This window comes from Salmo salar, chromosome 07 (genome assembly GCF_965601325.2).
Source record: "Salmo salar chromosome 07, fSalSal1, whole genome shotgun sequence".
Lineage (NCBI taxonomy): Eukaryota > Metazoa > Chordata > Actinopteri > Salmoniformes > Salmonidae > Salmo > Salmo salar.
Genome location: NC_138297.1, coordinates 13,937,501 through 13,962,088, shown reverse-complemented (window position 1 = coordinate 13,962,088; position 24,588 = coordinate 13,937,501). Strand labels below are relative to the sequence as shown.

The 24,588-nt window shown below is 47.4% G+C and overlaps 1 protein-coding gene across 3 annotated transcripts in view; it reads right to left on the bottom strand.

Moving 5' to 3' along the window:
• The window catches only part of LOC106608564 (VPS10 domain-containing receptor SorCS2), a 550,052-nt gene that overhangs the window by 17,627 nt on the left and 507,837 nt on the right, over positions 1-24,588 (bottom strand). For all 3 annotated transcript variants that reach the window (XM_045721501.2, XM_045721502.2, XM_045721503.2), the window contains exons 10-19: positions 21,857-22,003; positions 19,981-20,083; positions 14,061-14,137; positions 13,692-13,783; positions 9,897-10,004; positions 5,041-5,161; positions 4,747-4,880; positions 2,449-2,577; positions 1,231-1,402; positions 641-961 (exon numbers count right to left, since the gene is read on the bottom strand). In XM_045721501.2, the coding sequence (XP_045577457.2) occupies positions 641-961; positions 1,231-1,402; positions 2,449-2,577; positions 4,747-4,880; positions 5,041-5,161; positions 9,897-10,004; positions 13,692-13,783; positions 14,061-14,137; positions 19,981-20,083; positions 21,857-22,003 (1,404 nt within the window). The remainder of the gene's footprint in view (positions 1-640; positions 962-1,230; positions 1,403-2,448; positions 2,578-4,746; positions 4,881-5,040; positions 5,162-9,896; positions 10,005-13,691; positions 13,784-14,060; positions 14,138-19,980; positions 20,084-21,856; positions 22,004-24,588) is intronic.

Genomic DNA, 24,588 nt, shown 5'->3' with positions numbered 1-24,588 from the left:
GTAGGTTGTGTGTGTGAGGTGTGTGTGTTAGTATACATTACCTGTAGGTTGTGTGTGTGTGAGGTGTGTGTCAGTATGAATTACCTGTAGGTTGTGTGTGTGTGAGGTGTGTGTGTCAGTATGAATTACCTGTAGGTTGTGTGTGTGAGGTGTGTGTCAGTATGAATTACCTGTAGGTTGTGTGTGTGTGAGGTGTGTGTGTCAGTATGAATTACCTGTAGGTTGTGTGTGTGTGAGGTGTGTGTGTCAGTATGAATTACCTGTAGGTTGTGTGTGTGTGAGGTGTGTGTGTCAGTATGAATTACCTGTAGGTTGTGTGTGTGAGGTGTGTGTCAGTATGAATTACCTGTAGGTTGTGTGTGTGTGAGGTGTGTGTGTCAGTATGAATTACCTGTAGGTTGTGTGTGTGAGGTGTGTGTCAGTATACATTACCTGTAGGTTGTGTGTGTGAGGTGTGTTAGTATACATTACCTGTAGGTTGTGTGTGTGAGGTGTGTGTGTCAGTATGAATTACCTGTAGGTTGTGTGTGTGAGGTGTGTGTCAGTATACATTACCTGTAGGTTGTGTGTGTGAGGTGTGTGTTAGTATACATTACCTGTAGGTTGTGTGGGTGAGGTGTGTGTTGTCAGTATACATTACCTGTAGGTTGTCTCCTATCCACCAGTAGAAGACAGTCAGGTTGGCCTCAAAGGGAAGTACCACAGCTGTCAGGTTGACTTCCTGGTTAATCCCGGCGATGGGAACTACTTCTAGGTGAACTTCCTGTAGAGGGGCTGTGACCTGGATATATATGGTGGCCTGGTCGTGTCCGGCCATGTTCTCGGCCTTGACGGTGATGCGGTAAACCCCCTGCTGTTTGTAGCGGTGCTGGATGGGTTCGTCTGTCACCGTCAGGTTCTGGTAGATGGCCCTCATCCCGTCCCCCAGATCCACCTGGTACTTAGTGCTGCTGGTGTCACCCTGGGTGAGGGAGGAGGTACAGGAAGAGAACGTCACTGACCTGAGAACTGGGATAAACTAATGCTCTATTTCATCTAGTTGCAGTTATAAGGAGTTGCGTGTGAGTCATCATAAACTTGCATTCAGAAAACAGGGGGGAAATCTCTTAACTGGCTGTTGTTACAATCACACAGACAAAGTCACAAAAACACACACATTTACTCCACACAGCCACACACAACTACCCCACCCCAGGATTTGCTCTAAATTCTGACTTAAGTAAACAGTACCTGCTCCTGGTGGACGATGAAGGTGATGTCATCACCAGGCGCCACAGCCAGCATCTGTCCTTTGATGCCTAGCTGGAGGCCTCTGGGCGGCAGTAGAGGACAGGTGTGCTGCTTGCCGCTCTGCTGCTTGTTCACTCCCCCCTCACACAAGTTGGACACAACCTTCCTGTACCTGCAACACAGCCGAACCAACGTCAGAAAACAGGGAGACTTGTGGTGTAGTATAGGTAGGGTAGAGACGGGTTTACTAAAACAATCATTATGGGTTTTCCTTTATTAAGATAAGGTAGGGAGAGGGAGAGTGGTAAGAGCATGTGTATATGTTAGGTTTAGGCTTAGTGGTTAGGTTTAAGATGGTTTATGTTTATATTGGTATCAAACCTTGGGTTGCGCGGGCCTATTGCAACTTTCTACCCTGTTTCTGTGTTGTACATTTGACCGGTCTGGAGAAAGTGGGAGGACATGAGAGGCCGAGAGCTCCGAGGGGTCACTCACAACAATTCAAAAGCAGGAGGAAGACAATCATCAATAAAACCTGGTAGTAAAAGGTTTAACTTTAAACCAAATTTCAGATAGGGTTAGGATTAGGATTAGGGTTTAAGCTAAGTGGTTATGTTTAGGCTTAGTGGTTAAGTTTAGGCTTAGTGTTTAGGTTTAGGTTTAGGCTTAGTGGTTAGGTTTAGGCTTAGTGGTTAGGGTTAGGGTTAGAATGAGGGTTTGGGGTTAAAGTTAAGGTTTGGGTTATGTTAAGGAGTAGGGTTAGAGGTTAGGGAAAATAGGATTTTAAATTGGAATCAATTGGATAGGATAGTAAAACAAAGGTGTGTGTGTGTGTGCATGCACCAGAAGTCCCCACAAAAATGTGTTCTGTCCCCACAAGGTCAAATTCTATTTCTATAGGGGTTTAGGGTTAAGGTTAGAATTAGTGTTAGGGTTAGAATTAGGGTTAGGGTTGGGAGCTAGGGTTACTTTTAGGGTTAGAGTTAGGAGCTAGGGTTAGGGTAAGGGTACGTGTTAGGGTTAGGTTTAGCGTTAGGGGTTAGGGAAAATAGGATTTTGAATGGGACTGAATTGTATGTCTCCACAAGGTTAGCTGCGCAAGACTGTGTGTGTGTGTGTGTGTGTGTGTGTGTGTGTGTGTGTGTGTGTGTGTGTGTGTGTGTGTGTGTGCGTGTGTGTGTGTGTGTGCGTCCTTGCGTGCATGCTACTATTCCTCACCCAGTACTGGACTCAAAGTTGTGTCCCTGGTGACAGTTGTCAGGCGGTGAGTCTGGGTCGTGCCAGAAGTCAGCGAAGCATCTATCTCCCTCGGTTTTGAGGCTCTGGGCACGTTCAAACCCATAGTCACTGAACACACAGAGGAAGAGGAGAACGTTACCCCCAGACACTGAACTAAGGCTAATTAGTGTTTCTCCCCCTGATGGTTGAGGCTAGGATTGGAGGATGGTAAACTGGTCCTAGAACAGTAGATAAGGGTAAACTGGTCCTAGAACAGTAGATAAAGGTAAGCTGGTCCTAGAACAGTAGATAAGGGTAAACTGGTCCTAGAACAGTAGATAAGGGTAAACTGGTCCTAGAACAGTAGATAAGGGTAAGCTTGTCCTAGAACAGTAGATAAGGGTAAGCTGGTCCTAGAACAGTAGATAAGGGTAAACTGGTCCTAGAACAGTACCTAAGGGTAAACTGGTCCTAGAACAGTAGATAAAGGTAAGCTGGTCCTAGAACAGTACCTAAGGGTAAACTGGTCCTAGAACAGTAGATAAGGGTAAATTGGTCCTAGAACAGTAGATAAGGGTAAGCTGGTCCTAGAACAGTAGATAAGGGTAAGCTGGTCCTAGAACAGTAGATAAGGGTAAGCTGGTCCTAGAACAGTAGATGAGGGTAAACTGGTCCTAGAACAGTACCTAAGGGTAAGCTGGTCCTAGAACAGTACCTAAGGGTAAACTGGTCCTAGAACAGTACCTAAGGGTAAGCTGGTCCTAGAACAGTAGATATGGGTAAGCTGGTCCTAGAACAGTACCTAAGGGTAAACTGGTCCTAGAACAGTACCTAAGGGTAAACTGGTCCTAGAACAGTACCTAAGGGTAAATTGGTCCTAGAACAGTAGATAAGGGTAAGCTGGTCCTAGAACAGTAGATAAGGGTAAACTGGTCCTAGAACAGTAGATAAGGGTAAGCTGGTCCTAGAACAGTAGATAAGGGTAAGCTGGTCCTAGAACAGTAGATAAAGGTAAGCTGGTCCTAGAACAGTAGATAAGGGTAAACTGGTCCTGGAACAGTAGATAAGGGTAAGCTGGTCCTAGAACAGTAGATAAGGGTAAACTGGTCCTAGAACAGTAGATAAGGGTAAACTGGTCCTGGAACAGTAGATAAAGGTAAACTGGTCCTAGAACAGTAGATAAGGGTAAACTGGTCCTGGAACAGTAGATAAAGGTAAACTGGTCCTAGAACAGATAAGGGTAAACTGGTCCTAGAACAGTAGATAAAGGTAAGCTGGTCCTAGAACAGTAGATAAAGGTAAGCTGGTCCTAGAACAGTAGATAAGGGTAAGCTGGTCCTAGAACAGTAGATAAGGGTAAGCTGGTCCTAGAACAGTAGATAAGGGTAAACTGGTCCTAGAACAGTACCTAAGGGTAAACTGGTCCTAGAACAGTAGATAAGGGTAAACTGGTCCTAGAACAGTAGATAAAGGTAAACTGGTCCTAGAACAGTAGATAAGGGTAAACTGGTCCTGGAACAGTAGATAAGGGTAAACTGGTCCTAGAACAGTAGATAAGGGTAAACTGGTCCTAGAACAGTAGATAAGGGTAAGCTGGTCCTAGAACAGTAGATAAGGGTAAGCTGGTCCTAGAACAGTAGATAAGGGTAAGCTGGTCCTAGAACAGTAGATAAGGGTAAGCTGGTCCTAGAACAGTACCTAAGGGTAAACTGGTCCTAGAACAGTACCTAAGGGTAAACTGGTCCTAGAACAGTAGATAAGGGTAAATTGGTCCTAGAACAGTAGATAAGGGTAAGCTGGTCCTAGAACAGTAGATAAGGGTAAGCTGGTCCTAGAACAGTAGATAAGGGTAAGCTGGTCCTAGAACAGTAGATAAGGGTAAGCTGGTCCTAGAACAGTAGATAAGGGTAAACTGGTCCTAGAACAGTAGATAAGGGTAAGTTCCATCCAGTGTGCAGAGAAAGGGCAAAGGTCAAATACAGTTCATGAGCTCAATGATCGATAGACACCAACATCACACACGCCAACAGGATCAATATCAATTATCTAGTCTACATACAGCATCGATTGATTGTTTATAGTGAATTACAGTGTTATTCTCATTCAGGAACAGAGTTGGAAATGAAAGATGATCCTCATTGAAAATGCTTCTATGGGATTTTTAATTCATCTCCTAAACAGAAAAGGAATCGAAGCGTAACCCTGATTGTGATGCATATCATATTTGTTTATCTCAAGTCTATACCTCTAGTATAGTCTATTACCCTAGAGTGTGTTGGTTGTGGTGTGGTGTCTCACCAGTTGAAGTCTTTCTCGGAACACTGGCAGGGCTTGGTAGTCAGGGCGGAGGTGTAGCTCCTCCCCTTGATACAGAACGCAGTGTCCTTCCTCTTCCTGAAACTCCTCTCCTGACCCATGATGCACTTCTCTCCCTGAGGAGGGCCAAAAGTATACATTTGATAACTGTAAAGGTGCAGGATACACACAACATTTTTACAAAGACACAGGAGTGAGTGTGTGTGTGTGTGTGTGTGTGTGTGTGTGTGTGTGTGTGTGTGTGTGTGTGTGTGTGTGTGTGTGTGTGTTGAGTACCTGCAGATCTGTGAGTTTCCAGGAGTCGTAGTCTCCCTCTGTACACTGTCTGGGGAATGACTGTCTGAAGTCCACCTTGACCAGCTCCCAGTCTGACCGATAGCTGATGTGACCGAACACCCTGGAGGGGAGAGACGCGCAGGAGAAATACAGATCTAATATGATCATATTATCATCACTTTGATGTCTGTTTCCTGTCTACTGTCTCAGAAAACTGTAGATGTTTCTTCATAAAGACGTGAGACGTGACTCCTGTACCATATCCACTGTCCACAGTCTCAGCCAACCCCCTCCCTCTGTTAGGAACAAGGCAGTCTGAAACATGACAGCACTCCAGCCACACTCTTTTCATCAGCACTAATGAGTAGGGATCCACTTAAGGGCTCCTGGAAACTACACCTTTCTATAGTCCATACTTAGCATATTAAACACACAGATGCCCCTTTAAATTATGAGGGCCTTCAAAGCCATTGACTGCTCTGCACATAAGATTGGCTTGGCGTTAATGTGTTTTTAGAAACTCAAAGGCATTCATAAAAGCACAGAATGATAAAAGATCAAATTGAGTTGTACAATGTATCTCCACTAGGTGGCGATATACCATTGAGTAAAAAGGAGGAAATACAAAAATGTACTTATGTATTAAAAATGGACCAATTCCAAGTCTGTCTGTGAGAGCATGCTCTTTAAGGAACAAATTGATGTGAAAACATGTCAGCAGTTGTGTTAAGTATGCGACAATTGAATGTAACCTGGGTGTCTGGTTAGACTGTAAACTCTCCTTCCAGACTCATATCAAACATCTCCAATCCAAAATCAAATCTAGAATCGGCTTTCTATTTCGCAACAAAGCCTCCTTCACTCATGCCGCCAAACTTACCCTAGTAAAACTGACTATCCTACCGATCCTCGACGTCATCTACAAAATAGCTTCCAATGCAGGAGTGTCTCTCTCTCTCTCTCTGTGTGTGTGTGTGTGTGTGTGTGTGTGTGTGTGTGTGTGTGTGTGTGTGTGTGTGTGTGTGTGTGTGTGTGTGTGTGTGTGTGTGTGCAACGCCAGCATGGTGTGTGCAATGCCAGGGTTGTGGGTTCGATTCCCACGGGGGGCCAGTACAAATAAAAATGCATGAAATGTATGCATTCACTACTGTAAGTCGCTCTGGATAAGAGTGTCTGCTGAATGACTGAAATGTAAATGAAATGTACTCTATTCAGCAAATTGGATGTAGTCTATCACATTGCCATCTGTTTTGTTACCAAAGCGCCTTATACCACCCACCACTGCGACCTGTATGCTCTCGTTGGCTGGCCCTCACTACATAGTTGTCGCCAGACCCACTGGCTCCAGGTCATCTATAAGTCTATGCTAGGTAAAGCCCCACCTTATCTCAGCTCACTGGTCACGATAACAGCCACCCGTAGCACACGCTCCAGCAGGTATATCTCACTGATCATCCCCAAAGCCAATACCTCCTTTGGCCGCCTTTCCTTCCAGTTCTCTGCTGCCAGTGACTGGAACGAATTGCAAAAATCGCTGAAGCTGGAGACTTATATTTCCCTCACTAACTTTAAACATCAGCTATCTGAGCAGCTAACCGATCGCTGCAGCTGTACCCAGCCCATCTGTAAATAGCCCACCCAATCTACCTACCTCATCCCCATATTGTTTTTATTTACTTTTCTGCTCTTTTGCACACCAGTATCACTACTTACACACCATCGTCTGCTCATCTATCACTCCAGTGTTAATCTGCTAAATTGTAATTACTTTGCTACTATGGCCTATTTATTGCCTTACCTCCTCACGCCATTTGCACATACTGTATATATACTTTTTTCCCCCTATTGTGTTAGAGTGTACGCTTGTTTATTCCATGTGTAACTCTGTGTTGTTGTTTATGTCGCACTGCTTTGCTTTATCTTGGCCAGGTTGCAGTTGTAAAAGAGAACTTGTTCTCAACTAGCCTACCTGGTTAAATAAAGGTGAAATAAAAACCCATTCTAACAGGATTTAACCCATTCTAACAGGATTTAACCCATTCTAACAGGATTTAACCCATTCTAATAGGATTTAACCCATTCTAATAGGATTTAACCCATTCTAACAGGATTTAACCCATTCTAACAGGATTTAACCCATTCTAACAGGATTTAACCCATTCTAATAGGATTTAACCCATTCTAACAGGATTTAACCCATTCTAACAGGATTTAACCCATTCTAACAGGATTTAACCCATTCTAATAGGATTTAACCCATTCTAACAGGATTTAACCCATTCTAACAGGATTTAACCCATTCTAACAGGATTTAACCCATTCTAATAGGATTTAACCCATTCTAACAGGATTTAACCCATTCTAACAGGATTTAACCCATTCCAATAGGATTTAACCCATTCTAATAGGATTTAACCCATTCTAACAGGTTTTAACCCATTCTAATAGGATTTAACCCATTCTAACAGGATTTAACCCATTCTAATAGGATTTAACCCATTCTAACAGGATTTAACCCATTCTAATAGGATTTAACCCATTCTAACAGGATTTAACCCATTCTAATAGGATTTAACCCATTCTAATAGGATTTAACCCATTCTAATAGGATTTAACCCATTCTAATAGGCAGCAAATTACTTTCTATTGTGAATGGTGGATGTCAGCCCATAAATAAGATGCTGCTGTGTTATTTCCCCCCCCCCCCACTCTCTCTCTCTCTGTTTATCTGGCATGTGACAAGTCACAGTTTTGACCTCCCAAGGCTCTTGTCATTAGTATGTGAAGAGGACTCTTTCCCTTCCAGCCTGTCCTTGCTGCTAATGTTGTTCTGTTATTTCAGGATTGTGTCCTCTCTCTACACCCCCCTCCACCACCACCACCTCTGTTACACCTGCCCCCTCCACCACCAACACCTCTGTTACACTCCCCTCCACCACCACCACCTCTGTTACACCCCCCTCCTCCACCACCACCTCTGTTACACCCCCTCCACCACCACCACCTCTGTTACACCCCCCTCCACCACCACCACCTCTGTTACACCCCCTCCACCACCACCACCTCTGTTACACCCCCCTCCACCACCACCACCTCTGTTACACCCCCCTCCACCACCACCACCTCTGTTACACCCCCCTCCACCACCACCACCTCTGTTACACCCCCCTCCACCACCATCTCTGTTACACCCCCCTCCACCACCATCTCTGTTACACCCCCCTCCACCACCACCACCTCTGTTACACCCCCCTCCACCACCATCTCTGTTACACCCCCCTCCACCACCATCTCTGTTACACCCCCCTCCACCACCACCATCTCTGTTACACCCCCCTCCACCACCACCACCTCTGTTACACCCCCCTCCACCACCACCACCTCTGTTACACCCCCCTCCACCACCACCTCTGTTACACCCCCCTCCACCACCACCACCTCTGTTACACCCCCCTCCACCACCACCACCTCTGTTACACCCCCCTCCACCACCACCACCTCTGTTACACCCCCCTCCACCACCACCACCTCTGTTACACCCCCCTCCACCACCACCACCTCTGTTACACCCCCCTCCACCACCACCACCTCTGTTACACCCCCCTCCACCACCATCTCTGTTACACCCCCCTCCACCACCACCACCTCTGTTACACCCCCCTCCACCACCACCACCTCTGTTACACCCCCCTCCACCACCACCACCTCTGTTACACCCCCCTCCACCACCACCACCTCTGTTACACCCCCCTCCACCACCACCACCTCTGTTACACCCCCCTCCACCACCACCACCTCTGTTACACCCCCCTCCACCACCACCACCTCTGTTACACCCCCTCCACCACCACCACCTCTGTTACACCCCCCTCCACCACCACCACCTCTGTTACACCCCCTCCACCACCACCTTCTCTGTTACACCCCCCTCCACCACCACCATCTCTGTTACACCCCCCTCCACCACCACCACCTCTGTTACACCCCCCTCCACCACCACCACCTCTGTTACTCCTCCCCCCTTCCACCACCATCTCTGTTACTCCTCCCTCCACCACCACCACCTCTGTTACTCCTCCCTCCACCATCTTTGCTCAAATGAAACCCTGTTCTCATCTCCCCACTAGGGCCACAATTCAGAGTTTATGTGCCTCTACTCTCACTCCAGCCAATTCACAGGAGATGATTAGATGAGGGGGAGAGATGGAAAAATAGATGGAGAGAGAGAGAGAAAGAGAGAGAGAGAGAGAGAGAGAGAGAGAGAGAGAAAGAAGAACTGTTCTCTCCACATTTACCATCATCTTCCTCACTAGGCTAATCAACCCCTCAAGAAAATCATGGAGGAAACGACCGTGTCATAAAAAAAAGTAAAATTGGGCGCCCCACTCCACCTAATGGAGAGTGAATTTGAGATGAGAAATCCCTGCTGGAGCAAAATACGAGTCCTGGAGAGGCAGCTGATCCATATTCCTTCCCTAAGCCCCTTATTTGCAAGCAGAGGAGCCAGGACTTAGGCATGGAGAGCAGGCTGGGAGTGTGAGCTAAGCAGCAGGAGATGTCACTGAGACTGCAGGATCAATTCTCAATATCTCCTGGGTGAATCATCGCCTGGCCATTTCATCTGAAGATTAGGCTCAAGCCAATCAGACACAGCAATGTTGAAGTGATAGTGTTAAGAAACCAATCAATTACTTTGTTACTAGTTGAGAGAGTTGCATTAAACCAATGGCAGAGCTTTGGAGAAGAGGTGCCCTTGAAATGGGGCCTATTCTCAGACTGCAAATCTCATAATTCCCTTTCCAAACGACTGTATATAGCTCCATAGACGATTATGGAAGATTCTAGGGCACACTCACGTCATGACCAACGTCTCATCTCCCGGCTCGCTCAAAAGTCCGTCCACGAACACTGAGGTGCTTGTGAAGTTGTGGATGGTCCAGGTGCGTCCCTCATCAATACTGAACCTGGGGGGAAAAACATCAACACAATCACATCCACTATATGGAAGTATATAGGCTCTTTTCAGCAAGCGGCCATCTTGGATGAGGTAGAAATTAACCTCTATATTAGTAGGGTTCCTGACTAGCAGGATGTAATGCCGTCACACAAAAAAACTATGCATCGATAACTATCAGAACTATCGATTTAACTACACAACTATACTGCTCAAAAAAATAAAGGGAACACTAAAATAACACATCCTAGATCTGAATGAATGAAATAATCTTATTAAATACTTTTTTCTTTACATAGTTGAATGTGCTGACAACAAAATCACACAAAAATAATCAATGGAAATCCAATTTATCAACCCATGGAGGTCTGGATTTGGAGTCACACTCAAAATGAAAGTGGAAAACCACACTACAGGCGTTGGTGGATGGAGCGAGACATGATGTCCCAGATGTGCTCAATTGGATTCAGGTCTGGGGAACGGGTGGGCCAGTCCATAGCATCAATGCCTTCCTCTTGCAGGAACTGCTGACACACTCCAGCCACATGAGGTCTAGCATTGTCTTGCATTAGGAGGAACCCAGGGCCAACCACACCAGCATATGGTCTCACAAGGGGTCTGAGGATCTCATCTCGGTACCTAATGGCAGTCAAGCTACCTCTGGCGAGCACATGGAGGGCTGTGCGGCCCCCCAAAGAAATGCCACCCCACACCATGACTGACCCACCGCCAAACCGGTCATGCTGGAGGATGTTGCAGGCAGCAGAACGTTCTCCACGGCGTCTCCAGACTCTGTGACGTCTGTCACATGTGCTCAGTGTGAACCTGCTTTCATCTGTGAAGAGCACAGGGCGCCAGTGGCAAATTTGCCAATCTTGGTGTTCTCTGGCAAATGCCAAACGTCCTGCACGGTGTTGGGCTGTAAGCACAACCCCCACCTGTGGACGTCGGGCCCTCATACCACCCTCATGGAGTCTGTTTCTGACCGTTTGAGCAGACACATGCACATTTGTGGCCTGCTGGAGGTCATTTTGCAGGGCTCTGGCAGTGCTCCTCCTGCTCCTCCTTGCACAAAGGAGGAGGTAGTGGTCCTGCTGCTGGGTTGTTGCCCTCCTACGGCCTCCCCCACGTCTCCTGATGTACTGGCCTGTCTCCTGGTAGCGCCTCCATGCTCTGGACACTACGCTGACAGACATAGCAAACCTTCTTGCCACAGCTCGCATTGATGTGCCATCCTGGATGAGCTGCACTACCTGAGCCACTTGTGTGGGTTGTAGACTCCGTCTCATGCTACCACTAGAAAGCACCGCCAGCATTCAAAAGTGAACAAAACATCAGCCAGGAAGCATAGGAACTGAGAAGTGGTCTGTGGTCACCACCTGCAGAACCACTCCTTTATTGGGGGTGTCTTGCTTATTGCCTATAATTTCCACCTGTTGTCTATTCCATTTGCACAACAGCATGTGAAATTTATTGTCAATCAGTGTTGCTTCCTAAGTGGACACCTTGATTTCACAGAAGTGTGATTGACTTGGAGTTACATTGTGTTGTTTAAGTGTTCCCTTTATTTTTTTGAGCAGTGTAGATGTCTACTGACCTTAAGTTCTTTCTAAGAATCTTGGAAGAAGTGAGTCTCCATATTGGTAGGGTGCCCTGCTAGGTTGTATGCGGTCATACATGACTTACAGTTCTATGGGCTTTAATAGAACGGCCATCTTGGAAAGAGGCTCAAAAGACCCTTCATAATGAGTAAGGCTCCTGTCTAGAAGGTTGTATGCGGTCATACATGCCGTGAGAGGTCAGATTATCTCCAACCACGACTGAACCGTGACCTGGAATGGGCATGTCCACATCTGGACCACAAGTCACCGGGCTGTTTCGGCGTGGGTTTGTCTTCAAACACGCCACCAGACGCACACGCTAATGTTTACCAAAGCAAGGACTTTAAAATTAGAGGATAAAGTACACAAAGCTAACCGCTAGCTCGAATTAACCTCCTGTGGTTATGGCTCCCGGAATCAACAGGGTTACATAAGTATGGTTGTGTATTGGAAAGGAATCAACGTGGGATTGAGAAGCACACCCATGTCTGCAGGCTATGCAATTAATCATGTGCTTACAAGCCTTGAGTATAACTCGAGAAACACACTAGAGAGACAGATTAGATAATATACACGGAGTATGAGAGAGACAGGCATTCCAATACTGTATACAGAGAGAATCAGCCAGAGGGAAGTTTGTTGTTGTCTGTCTCATTATATCTCTCTCTCTTTCTTTTTCTCATTCCCTCGTTCTTTCTTCCTCCATAACACTCTTAAGAACATGTTTAAAGATGAACTTACCGCGAGGACACAGTGGAATCCTTTGCTGCAGTCTAATCTTTTAATAACACACAAGTGTGAATTTGTGATGAATGAATGTACACCACAGCTTTCTCTAACACCAATCTGCATGTAATCCATATTTCATATGTACTCTGAATAAGCAAAACATGGCTGCATTAGAATATGTACAGATGTACTTCTGAATGTACACATTATTATGTAAAAGCCTACATGTCTTATTTTGGCATCTCACCTCTGAGAATGTTACGTTTTTACATTATTAAAAGAAACATGGCAGCGGTGGGATAATACATGAGCAAACCCAAAGCAACCCGCTGCTATTTGTGTTAGAGTGATCCAGAGACAGGAATTAGCTAACAAGTGTGTGTGAAGTGAAGTCAGAATATTGGCACGGGGCATCCTTGAGTTGGGTTCTTTTGCTTTCCAAGGGGCCCCTAAACGAAAGTGAATCTCTGTGATCTACATACATGTATGTGCACTTCTGAGAAGGGGAGAAAAACGTCTCGTTTGAGGATGTGGATTTTGGACTTGAAGAGGGCTCTCTTTTTGGTTGAAGGAACGTCGGAGGGCTCTTGACTAACAGAGATGAGCGACATGTCTCTCTCTCTCTCTCTCTCTCTCTCTCTCCCTCTCTCTCTGTCTCTCTCTCTCTCTCTCTCTCTCTCTCGTCTGTCTGTCTCTCATATGGGCACGAGGAGAGAGTTTACCCTTAAATACTGGTCACACAGAGCACAGACACTGATTGTGGCAGGTGTCTCATAAACACCAAAGCTTTCTGAAACGCTCTCTCACTCTTGCCTGAAGATATCTACTATAGCCTAGTCCAAAGGCAGTGCATTGGGTTTAGGAAGTGAAGTGGGGATAAAGTCGAAAAGATGAAGACACGATCTTTCTGATGCTGACGAGGCGGGTGAGACGAAGGTCATCAGCGTATAAGAGTCGATAATAAGGATTGGTTGTCATTACTGACAGTTTTTTGTTCTATCTTTTTAATTGAACCGTCATTTATCAAGGTCATGGCTTCGTTGAGATACAATCTCTAGGAAGAGATATGATCCACAGGAAAGACCTAGTCTTGTTCAGGTGTCTGTTTTGAAGGTCATATCATTGGTGGCTCCCATTTTTTATATTATGTGTTGTGAGTATTGGAGTTATGGAGTATTTTGTTGACAGTTAGAGGAGCCTACTTGAGTATTTTGTTGACAGTTTGATGAGCCTACTTGAGTATTTTGTTGACAGTTTGATGAGCCTACTTGAGTATTTTGTTGACAGTTTGATGAGCCTACTTGAGTATTTGGTTGATGGTTACAGGTGCTTACTTGACTATTTTGTTGACAGTTAGAGGAGCTTACTTGAGTATTTTGAGAGGGATGGAGGTGTCTTTGATGGCAACGATGACCCCTCCATGGTCCAGGTACAGGATGTGATGCTCCTCCTCAAACACCTGAAAACAGGAAGGAGAATTGCAGGAAATTATGAAAGAGACAGGAAGTGGAAAGTTAGTAAGATGATGACTGCAAGAAATGAAAAGGATTACAGTACATGAATAGGACACATAGAAGAAGAGCAGAAAACGTCTCGAAAAAGTTGAACACTGTAGGCTGAACGTTTTTTCAGCGGACAAACACATTTGAATGCCCTCCTCTTCCACAGTTAATTATCCCATCTCTCCTTTTCAGAAGAGTGGAGAAAAGAGGGGATAGAGAGAGACTGAGACTTACCTGCCTCCAGGTCTTCCCACAGTCAAAGGTGATGTACATCTCTTCTTTATACTCCACCAGCTGGGAACCCAAGTTACCTGAAAGAGTGAGAGAGAGAGAGAGAGAGAGAGAGAGAGAGAGAGAGAGAGAGAGAGAGAGAGAGAGATGAAGGGAGAGATGAAGGAGAGAGAGAGAGAGAGAGAGAGAGAGAGAGAGAGGGAGAGAGATGAAGGGAGAGAGAGAGAGAGAGAGATGAAGGGAGAGATAGAGAGAGAGACCAGTGAGGGAGGAGTAGGCTCAAAAGCCTTGGATCAAAGCCTCCTGTACCGACAAATCATTTCAGATAATTTTCCTCTCGTTCTTAACAGCGGGAACGAGGGAAAAGAGGAGGGCAGAAGTGAGGGTTGGCATGGCAGCTCGTTCTCACTCAGAGGATGAGGCAGCCCACTTATCCCCTTCACTCAGGACTCTGACTCTCCTCCTCCAGGGCTGCCCGAACAGAAATGCTAAGTATTCAATAAATAAAAGCAGCAGTGACTGAGTGAACTCTTCTCTGGGGTTGGAGTGCTTTGGCACTGTATCTCCCATTCCTCTAAGGCACTACCTTTCTAGGGTAAATCCAGGTTGTCTAGAGGAGTGGCACTGTCAACAATAGAGCGGTCTGAGAAGGTTTAGGTGGATAGTGGGCTCCGCTGCTGGTCTTCCCCCACTGTGTCTGCCTGGCGTAAGCCTGCATTATATTTCTACTTGCACATCATCATATGCTCATTTATCACTCCAGTGTTAATCTGCTAAATTGTAATTATTCGCTCCTATGCCTTTTGCACACACTGTATATAGACTTTCTTTTTTTCTACTGTATCATTGACTTGTTTATTGTATTATTGTGAATCCCTCACTGCTTCACAGTAACGACTGGGGCTGGAATCCCTCAGTGCTTCACAGTAACGACTGGGGCTGGAATCCCTCAGTGCTTCACAGTAATGACTGGGGCTGGAATCCCTCACTGCTTCACAGTAACGACTGGGGCTGGAATCCCTCAGTTCTTCACAGTAATGACTGGGGCTGGAATCCCTCAGTGCTTCACAGTAATGACTGGGGCTGGAATCCCTCACTGCTTCACAGTAACGACTGGGGCTGGAATCCCTCAGTGCTTCACAGTAATGACTGGGGCTGGAATCCCTCACTGCTTCACAGTAACGACTGGGGCTGGAATCCCTCAGTGCTTCACAGTAAGGACTGGGGCTGGAATCCCTCAGTGCTTCACAGTAATGACCGGGGCTGGAATCCCTCACTGCTTCACAGTAACGACTGGGGCTGGAATCCCTCACTGCTTCACAGTAATAACTGGGGCTGGAATCCCTCAGTACTTCACAGTAACGACTGGGGCTGGAATCCCTCACTGCTTCACAGTAATGACTGGGGCTGGAATCCCTCAGTGCTTCACAGTAACGACTGGGGCTGGAATCCCTCACTGCTTCACAGTAATGACTGGGGCTGGAATCCCTCAGTACTTCACAGTAATGACTGGGGCTGGAATCCCTCACTGCTTCACAGTAATGACTGGGGCTGGAATCCCTCACTGCTTCACAGTAACGACTGGGGCTGGAATCCCTCAGTACTTCACAGTAATGACTGGGGCTGGAATCCCTCACTGCTTCACAGTAATGACTGGGGCTGGAATCCCTCACTGCTTCACAGTAACGACTGGGGCTGGAATCCCTCACTGCTTCACAGTAACGACTGGGGCTGGAATCCCTCAGTACTTCACAGTAATGACTGGGGCTGGAATCCCTCAGTCCTTCACAGTAATGACTGGGGCTGGAATCCCTCAGTACTTCACAGTAATGACTGGGGCTGGAATCCCTCAGTACTTCACAGTAATGACTGGGGCTGGAATCCCTCACTGCTTCACAGTAACGACTGGGGCTGGAATCCCTCAGTACTTCACAGTAATGACTGGGGCTGGAATCCCTCACTGCTTCACAGTAATGACTGGGGCTGGAATCCCTCAGTACTTCACAGTAACGACTGGGGCTGGAATCCCTCAGTGCTTCACAGTAAGGACTGGGGCTGGAATCCCTCACTGCTTCACAGTAATGACTGGGGCTGGAATCCCTCAGTCCTTCACAGTAACGACTGGGGCTGGAATCCCTCAGTACTTCACAGTAATGACTGGGGCTGGAATCCCTCAGTTCTTCACAGTAATGACTGGGGCTGGAATCCCTCAGTGCTTCACAGTAATGACTGGGGCTGGAATCCCTCACTGCTTCACAGTAACGACTGGGGCTGGAATCCCTCAGTGCTTCACAGTAATGACTGGGGCTGGAATCCCTCACTGCTTCACAGTAACGACTGGGGCTGGAATCCCTCAGTGCTTCACAGTAAGGACTGGGGCTGGAATCCCTCAGTCCTTCACAGTAATGACTGGGGCTGGAATCCCTCACTGCTTCACAGTAACGACTGGGGCTGGAATCCCTCACTGCTTCACAGTAATGACTGGGGCTGGAATCCCTCAGTACTTCACAGTAACGACTGGGGCTGGAATCCCTCACTGCTTCACAGTAATGACTGGGGCTGGAATCCCTCAGTCCTTCACAGTAACGACTGGGGCTGGAATCCCTCACTGCTTCACAGTAATGACTGGGGCTGGAATCCCTCAGTACTTCACAGTAATGACTGGGGCTGGAATCCCTCACTGCTTCACAGTAATGACTGGGGCTGGAATCCCTCACTGCTTCACATTAACGACTGGGGCTGGAATCCCTCACTGCTTCACAGTAACGACTGGGGCTGGAATCCCTCAGTACTTCACAGTAATGACTGGGGCTGGAATCCCTCAGTCCTTCACAGTAATGACTGGGGCTGGAATCCCTCAGTACTTCACAGTAATGACTGGGGCTGGAATCCCTCAGTACTTCACAGTAATGACTGGGGCTGGAATCCCTCACTGCTTCACAGTAACGACTGGGGCTGGAATCCCTCAGTACTTCACAGTAATGACTGGGGCTGGAATCCCTCACTGCTTCACAGTAATGACTGGGGCTGGAATCCCTCAGTACTTCACAGTAACGACTGGGGCTGGAATCCCTCAGTTCTTCACAGTAAGGACTGGGGCTGGAATCCCTCACTGCTTCACAGTAATGACTGGGGCTGGAATCCCTCAGTCCTTCACAGTAACGACTGGGGCTGGAATCCCTCAGTACTTCACAGTAATGACTGGGGCTGGAATCCCTCACTGCTTCACAGTAATGACTGGGGCTGGAATCCCTCAGTACTTCACAGTAACGACTGGGGCTGGAATCCCTCAGTGCTTCACAGTAAGGACTGGGGCTGGAATCCCTCACTGCTTCACAGTAATGACTGGGGCTGGAATCCCTCACTGCTTCACAGTAATGACTGGGGCTGGAATCCCTCAGTCCTTCACAGTAACGACTGGGGCTGGAATCCCTCAGTACTTCACAGTAATGACTGGGGCTGGAATCCCTCAGTTCTTCACAGTAATGACTGGGGCTGGAATCCCTCAGTGCTTCACAGTAATGACTGGGGCTGGAATCCCTCACTGCTTCACAGTAACGACTGGGGCTGGAATCCCTCAGTGCTTCACAGTAATGACTGGGGCTGGAATCCCTCACTGCTTCACAGTAACGACTGGGGCTGGAATCCCTCAGTGCTTCACAGTAAGGACTGGGGCTGGAATCCCTCAGTGCTTCACAGTAACGACTGGGGCTGGAATCCCTCACTGCTTCACAGTAACGACTGGGGCTGGAATCCCTCACTGCTTCACAGTAATGACTGGGGCTGGAATCCCTCAGTACTTCACAGTAACGACTGGGGCTGGAATCCCTCACTGCTTCACAGTAATGACTGGGGCTGGAATCCCTCAGTGCTTCACAGTAACGACTGGGGCTGGAATCCCTCACTGCTTCACAGTAATGACTGGGGCTGGAATCCCTCAGTACTTCACAGTAATGACTGGGGCTGGAATCCCTCAGTACTTCACAGTAATGACTGGGGCTGGAATCCCTCACTGCTTCACAGTAACGACTGGGGCTGGAATCCCTCACTGCTTCACAGTAACGACTGGGGCTGGAATCCCTCAGTACTTCACAGTAATGACTGGGGCTGGAATCCCTCAGTCCTTCACAGTAATGACTGGGGCTGGAATCCCTCAGTACTTCACAGTAATGACTGGGGCTGGAATCCCTCAGTACTTCACAGTAATGACTGGGGCTGGAATCCCTCACTGCTTCACAGTAACGACTGGGGCTGGAATCCCTCAGTACTTCACAGTAATGACTGGGGCTGGAATCCCTCACTGCTTCACAGTAATGACTGGGGCTGGAATCCCTCAGTACTTCACAGTAACGACTGGGGCTGGAATCCCTCAGTGCTTCACAGTAAGGACTGGGGCTGGAATCCCTCACTGCTTCACAGTAATGACTGGGGCTGGAATCCCTCAGTCCTTCACAGTAACGACTGGGGCTGGAATCCCTCAGTACTTCACAGTAATGACTGGGGCTGGAATCCCTCACTGCTTCACAGTAATGACTGGGGCTGGAATCCCTCAGTACTTCACAGTAACGACTGGGGCTGGAATCCCTCAGTCCTTCACAGTAAGGACTGGGGCTGGAATCCCTCACTGCTTCACAGTAATGACTGGGGCTGGAATCCCTCAGTACTTCACAGTAATGACTGGGGCTGGAATCCCTCAGTCCTTCACAGTAATGACTGGGGCTGGAATCCCTCAGTACTTCACAGTAATGACTGGGGCTGTAATCCCTCAGTACTTCACAGTAATGACTGGGGCTGGAATCCCTCACTGCTTCACAGTAACGACTGGGGCTGGAATCCCTCAGTACTTCACAGTAATGACTGGGGCTGGAATCCCTCACTGCTTCACAGTAACGACTGGGGCTGGAATCCCTCAGTACTTCACAGTAATGACTGGGGCTGGAATCCCTCACTGCTTCACAGTAATGACTGGGGCTGGAATCCCTCAGTACTTCACAGTAGCGACTGGGGCTGGAATCCCTCAGTGCTTCACAGTAAGGACTGGGGCTGGAATCCCTCACTGCTTCACAGTAATGACTGGGGCTGGAATCCCTCAGTACTTCACAGTAATGACTGGGGCTGGAATCCCTCAGTACTTCACAGTAATGAATGGGGCTGGAATCCCTCACTGCTTCACAGTAATGACTGGGGCTGGAATCCCTCAGTACTTCACAGTAACGACTGGGGCTGGAATCCCTCAGTACTTCACAGTAATGACTGGGGCTGGAATCCCTCAGTACTTCACAGTAATGAATGGGGCTGGAATCCCTCACTGCTTCACAGTAATGACTGGGGCTGGAATCCCTCACTGCTTCACAGTAATGACTGGGGCTGGAATCCCTCACTGCTTCACAGTAATGACTGGGGCTGGAATCCCTCAGTTCTTCACAGTAACGACTGGGGCTGGAATCCCTCAGTCCTTCACAGTAATGACTGGGGCTGGAATCCCTCAGTCCTTCACAGTAATGACTGGGGCTGGAATCCCTCACTAGAACCAGTAGTCTAAAGCTTACTTAGACTAAAAGGCCGAACCGACGCCTGTTCACTAGCAAACTAGTTGATTTCTTATAGCTTTTTGTCTTCTTAAAACTGCATTGTTGGTTAGGGGCTTGTAAGTAAGCATTTCACTGTAAGGTCTACATGTGACTAATACAATTTGATTTGAAACTGTAGGGGTTCCCAGTCTCAGTGTCCCCACAGGGTGCTGGTGAAGTGTCACATACAGAGAGTAATGCTGTGTTCCTAGGTAAACCAGCCCCAGTCATTACTGTGAAGCAGTGACGTAAAGCCAAACAACCAGAATGATTGGTCACAATGCGACCATGGCCACCGCAGTAATGACGTAAGGACCACTGTCGCCGGGGCAGAGGTAGTCATGGTTACTCACCTGCGCCCATGATGAGTCCGGGGGCGGAGTCTTTGGTGTGGACGGTCCCTGATACGTAGGGGTTGTCAGCCCAGCGCAGGTGGAGGTGGAGGTGACAGTCAGGCTAGGAGAGGGGACAGAGAGCTGACATGAGTTATGTGACATTAAAAGGGTAGTACTGTATGTTGTGTGAACTATGGGGCCTGAATGTCTGTTGGAATTTATTACTCTGTGTAACACATCTCTCTCTCTCTCTCTCTCTCTCTCTCTCTCTCTCCTGCTCTCTCTCCTGCTCTGTCTCTCTCTCTCTCCTTCTCTCTCTCTCTCCTGCTCTCTCTCCTGCTCTCTCTCCTGCTCTCTCTCCTGCTCTCGCTCCTGCTCTCTCTCCTGCTCTCTCTCCTGCTCTCTTTCTCTCTCTCTCCTGCTCTCTCTGTCTCTCTCTCTCTCCTTCTCTCTCTCTCTTGCTCTCTCTCCTGTTCTCTCTCTCTCTCTTGCTCTCTCTCCTGCTCTCTCTCTCTCTCACTCTCTCTCTCTCTCCTGCTCTGTCTCTCTCTCTCTCTCTCTCCTGCTGTCTCTCTCTCTCTCTCTCCTGCTCTGTCTCTCTCTCTCTCTCTCTCCTGCTCTCTCTCTCTCCTGCTCTCTCTCTCTCCTGCTCTCTCTCTCTCTCTCTCTCTCTCTCTCTCTCTCTCGCTCTCTCTCTCTTGCTCTCTCTCTCCTGCTCTCTCTCTCTCTCTCTCTCTCTCTCTCTCCTGCTCTGTCTCTCTCTCTCTCTCTCCTGCTCTGTCTCTCTCTCTCTCTCTCTTCTCTCTCTCTCTCTCTCTCTCCTGCTCTCTCTCTCTCCTGCTCTCTCTCTCTCCTGCTCTCTCTCTCTCTCTCTCTCTCTCTCTCTCTCTCTCTCTCTCGCTCTCTCTCTCTCTTGCTCTCTCTCTCTCCTGCTCTCTCTCTCTCTCTCTCTCCTGCTCTGTCTCTCTCTCTCTCTCTCTCTCTCTCTCTCTCTCTCTAAGACAGTAACACATTAGCCACCCTCTCCAGCTAGGCCTAGCCCCAGTACAGATGATATCACGTTGCAGCTTCACTGAATCAAATCGCCTGTATCTGGCCCTCTCAACCCCAGTACAGATGGTATCACGTTGCAGCTTCACTGAATCAAATCGCCTGTATCTGGCCCTCTCAACCCCAGTACAGATGGTATCACGTTGCAGCTTCACTGAATCAAATCGCCTGTATCTGGCCCTCTCAACCCCAGTACAGATGGTATCACGTTGCAGCTTCACTGAATCAAATCGCCTGTATCTGGCCCTCTCAACCCCAGTACAGATGGTATCACGTTGCAGCTTCACTGAATCAAATCACCTGTATCTGGACCTCTCAAACCTAAACAAAAAAAGTAGCCTGTTTGCAGCACTATTAAGCAGTAGATTAAACACAGACAACACACATGAATCCACATTTAACAGAAATGTACCAATCACCAGCCTTCTATTCCATCAGACGTTATCATTCTAATGTGCTTAGCGACAGGCCTTTTAGATGGAGTAGCAGTGTTTGTGTCATCTTGGACACACCGTGGGGGTGACAGTGTTGTTGTCAGAGGACATAAAGCTGTCTCTCGGACCTGTCAGCTGGCGTCGCTGTCACAAACGGGGAGCAGATATAAACGAGAGAGGAGTAATGGGTGTTCTAAAATGGAGTTAGGTTAAACTTTCCCTGTCTGAGGGACCGATGGCTAATAATGACTCAGACACCCAGCCATGTAGATGTTCACGAGACCACGGTTTGCCGATTGAATACTTTAAAACTGCACCCTTCTTGCCTTCCATCCTAGAAGTAATCACTTCCATGTCGGCAGATTGATGGTATAAAGCTGCTGCATGTGGGCAGTGCAGAGTTTCCTTACTGATTTGCAGTTGACCGGTTTGCCGTTCATGTCAGTACTGGGCGGGGCTAGCGGTTCCCAGTCTCGGCCTTTGTTATAGGTGATGAGAGTCCGCACTTTGCCATCCACCTTCTGATTGGCCAGGAAGACCCCCTTGATCCCGCGCACCTGGAAAGCAATGACAACAGACATCTCAGTTCTGGTGTTATACTGTAGTGAGGTATAAAACTGATGTGGGGTCAGTTTGTATGGGTCCTAGCTATAGTAAAAGCACAGGCTTGTAGAAAAGACTGTTCAGTGATCAGAAAGTTGTTTAGTCAGAGACAGAATCACACAGAGCAGAGTTCTCCAGACACATATGTCTACAGTGCCTTCGGAAAGTATTCAGACCCCTTGACTTTTTCCACATTTTGTTACGTTACAGCCTTATTCTAAAATTGATTTAAAAAATCTGTCTACACACAATACCCAACAATGATGGAGTGAAAACAGGTTTTTATACATTTTTGCAAATGTATAAAAAATAAAAAACTGAAATACTTTATTTACATAAGTATTCAGACCCTTTGCTATGAGACTCAAAATTGAGCTCAGGTCCATCCTGTTTCCATTGATCATCCTTGAGATGTTTCGACAACGTCATTGTCCACCTGTGGTAAATACAATTGATTGGACATGATTTGGAAAGGCACACACCTGTCTATGTAAGGTCCCACAGTTGACAGTGAATGTCAGAGCAAAAACAAAGCCATGAGGTCGAAGGAATTGTCCGTAAAGAGACAGGATTGTGTCGAGGCACAGATTTGGGGAAGGGTACCAAAACATTTCTGTAGCATTGAAGGTCCCTAAGAATACAGTGGCCTCCATCATTGTTAAATGGAAGAAATTTGGAACCACCAAGGCTCTTCCTAGAGCTGGCCGCCTGATCCAAACTAAGCAATCGGGGCAGAATGACCTTGGTCAGGGAGGTGACCAAGAACTCGATGGTCACTCTGACAGAGCTCCAGAGTTCCTCTGTGGAGATGGGAAAATCTTCCAGAAGGACAACCATCTCTGCAGCACTCCACCAATCAGGTCTTTATGGTGGAGTGCCCAGACGGAAGCCACTCCTCAGTAAAAGGCACATGACAGCCCGCTTGAAGTTTGCCAAAAGGCACCTAAAGACTCTCAGACCATGAGAAACAACATTCTCTGGTCTGATGAAACCAAGATTTAACTCTTTGGCCTGAATACCAAGCGTCACGTCTGTAGGAAACCTGGCACCATCCCTAAGGTGAAGCACGATGGTGGCAGCATCATTCTGTAGGGTTGTTTTTTAGCGGCAGGGACTGGGAGACTAGTCAGGATCGAGGCAAAGATGAACGAGGCACAGTACAGAGAGATCCTTGATGAAAACCTGCTCCAGGGTACTCAGGACATCAGACTGGGGTGAAGGTTCACCTTCTAACAGGAAAATGATCCTAAGCACACAGCCAAGACAACACAGGAGTGGCTTCTGGACAAGTCTCTGAATGTCCTTGAGTGGCCCAGCCAGAGCCCAGACTTGAACCTGATCTAACATCTCTGGAGAGACCTGAAAATAGCTGTGCAGCGATGCTCCCCATCCAACCTGACAGAGCTTGAGAGGAACTACAGAAAAGAATGGGAGAAACTCCCCAAATACAGGTGTGCCAAGCTTGTAGCGTCATAAACAAGAAGACTTGATGCTGTAATCGCTGCCAAAGGTGCTTCAACAAAGTACTGAGTAAAGGGTCTGAATACTTATGTAAATGTGATGTTTCTGTTTTTAATTTTTTATAAATTAGCAAACATAAAAAAAAAAAGGTTTTTTGCTTCATCATTATGGGGTATTGTGTATAGCTTGATGACGGGAAAAAAAGGTTGTAACATAACAAAATGTGGAAAAAGTCAAGGGGTCTGAATACATTCCGAAGGCACTGTATAATGTAACTATTATTGCCACTCGGTCAGGGGAGAGTCACTTGTCAGCAGATCCGGTCAAGAGAGACTACCTAAGGGGAATATGGACTAAAACAACCTGTCTAGATGTCTCCGTCTCTCTCTCATTCTGTAATTCTCTCTATGAAACTCGTATCTACTGTATCTGTGTACTGCTCTGTCTGTCTTGTCTTCCTCTATCTGTACCTGCAATACACCCTCTCTCCTCTCCTTCTCTCTCTCCCTCTAGCTCCTTCTTTCTCTAGCTTTCCCTTCATCTCCTTTACTCTCTTTCTTTTTCTCCATCTCTCTCACTGTGTGATGAGAGTGCAGCCTGGAGCGAGGGATGTGAGAGGAGAAGAAACGTGTTCTGCAGTGCTGGCCCTCGGCTTCACGGACCGCTTCCTCCCCTCTTCCTCCCCTCTTCCTCCTCTCTTCCTCCTCTCTTCCTTTTCTCTTCCTCCTCTCTTCCTCCCCTCTTCCTCCACTCTTCCTCCACTCTTCCTCCCCTCTTCCTCCCCTCTTCCTCCTCTCTTCCTTTTCTCTTCCTCCCCTCTTCCTCCCCTCTTCCTCCCCTCTTCCTCCTCTCTTCCTTTTCTCTTCCTCCTCTCTTCCTTTACGCTTCCTCCTCTCAGGAAATCAGGTGTGTAACAACTCCCACCCAAACACTGTTCAACAGAGACTAAAGACAGGAAATCAGGTGTGTAACTCCCACCCAAACACTGTTCAGCAGAGACTAAAGACAGGAAATCAGGTGTGTAACAACTCCCACCCAAACACTGTTCAACAGAGAATCAAGACAGGAAATCAGGTGT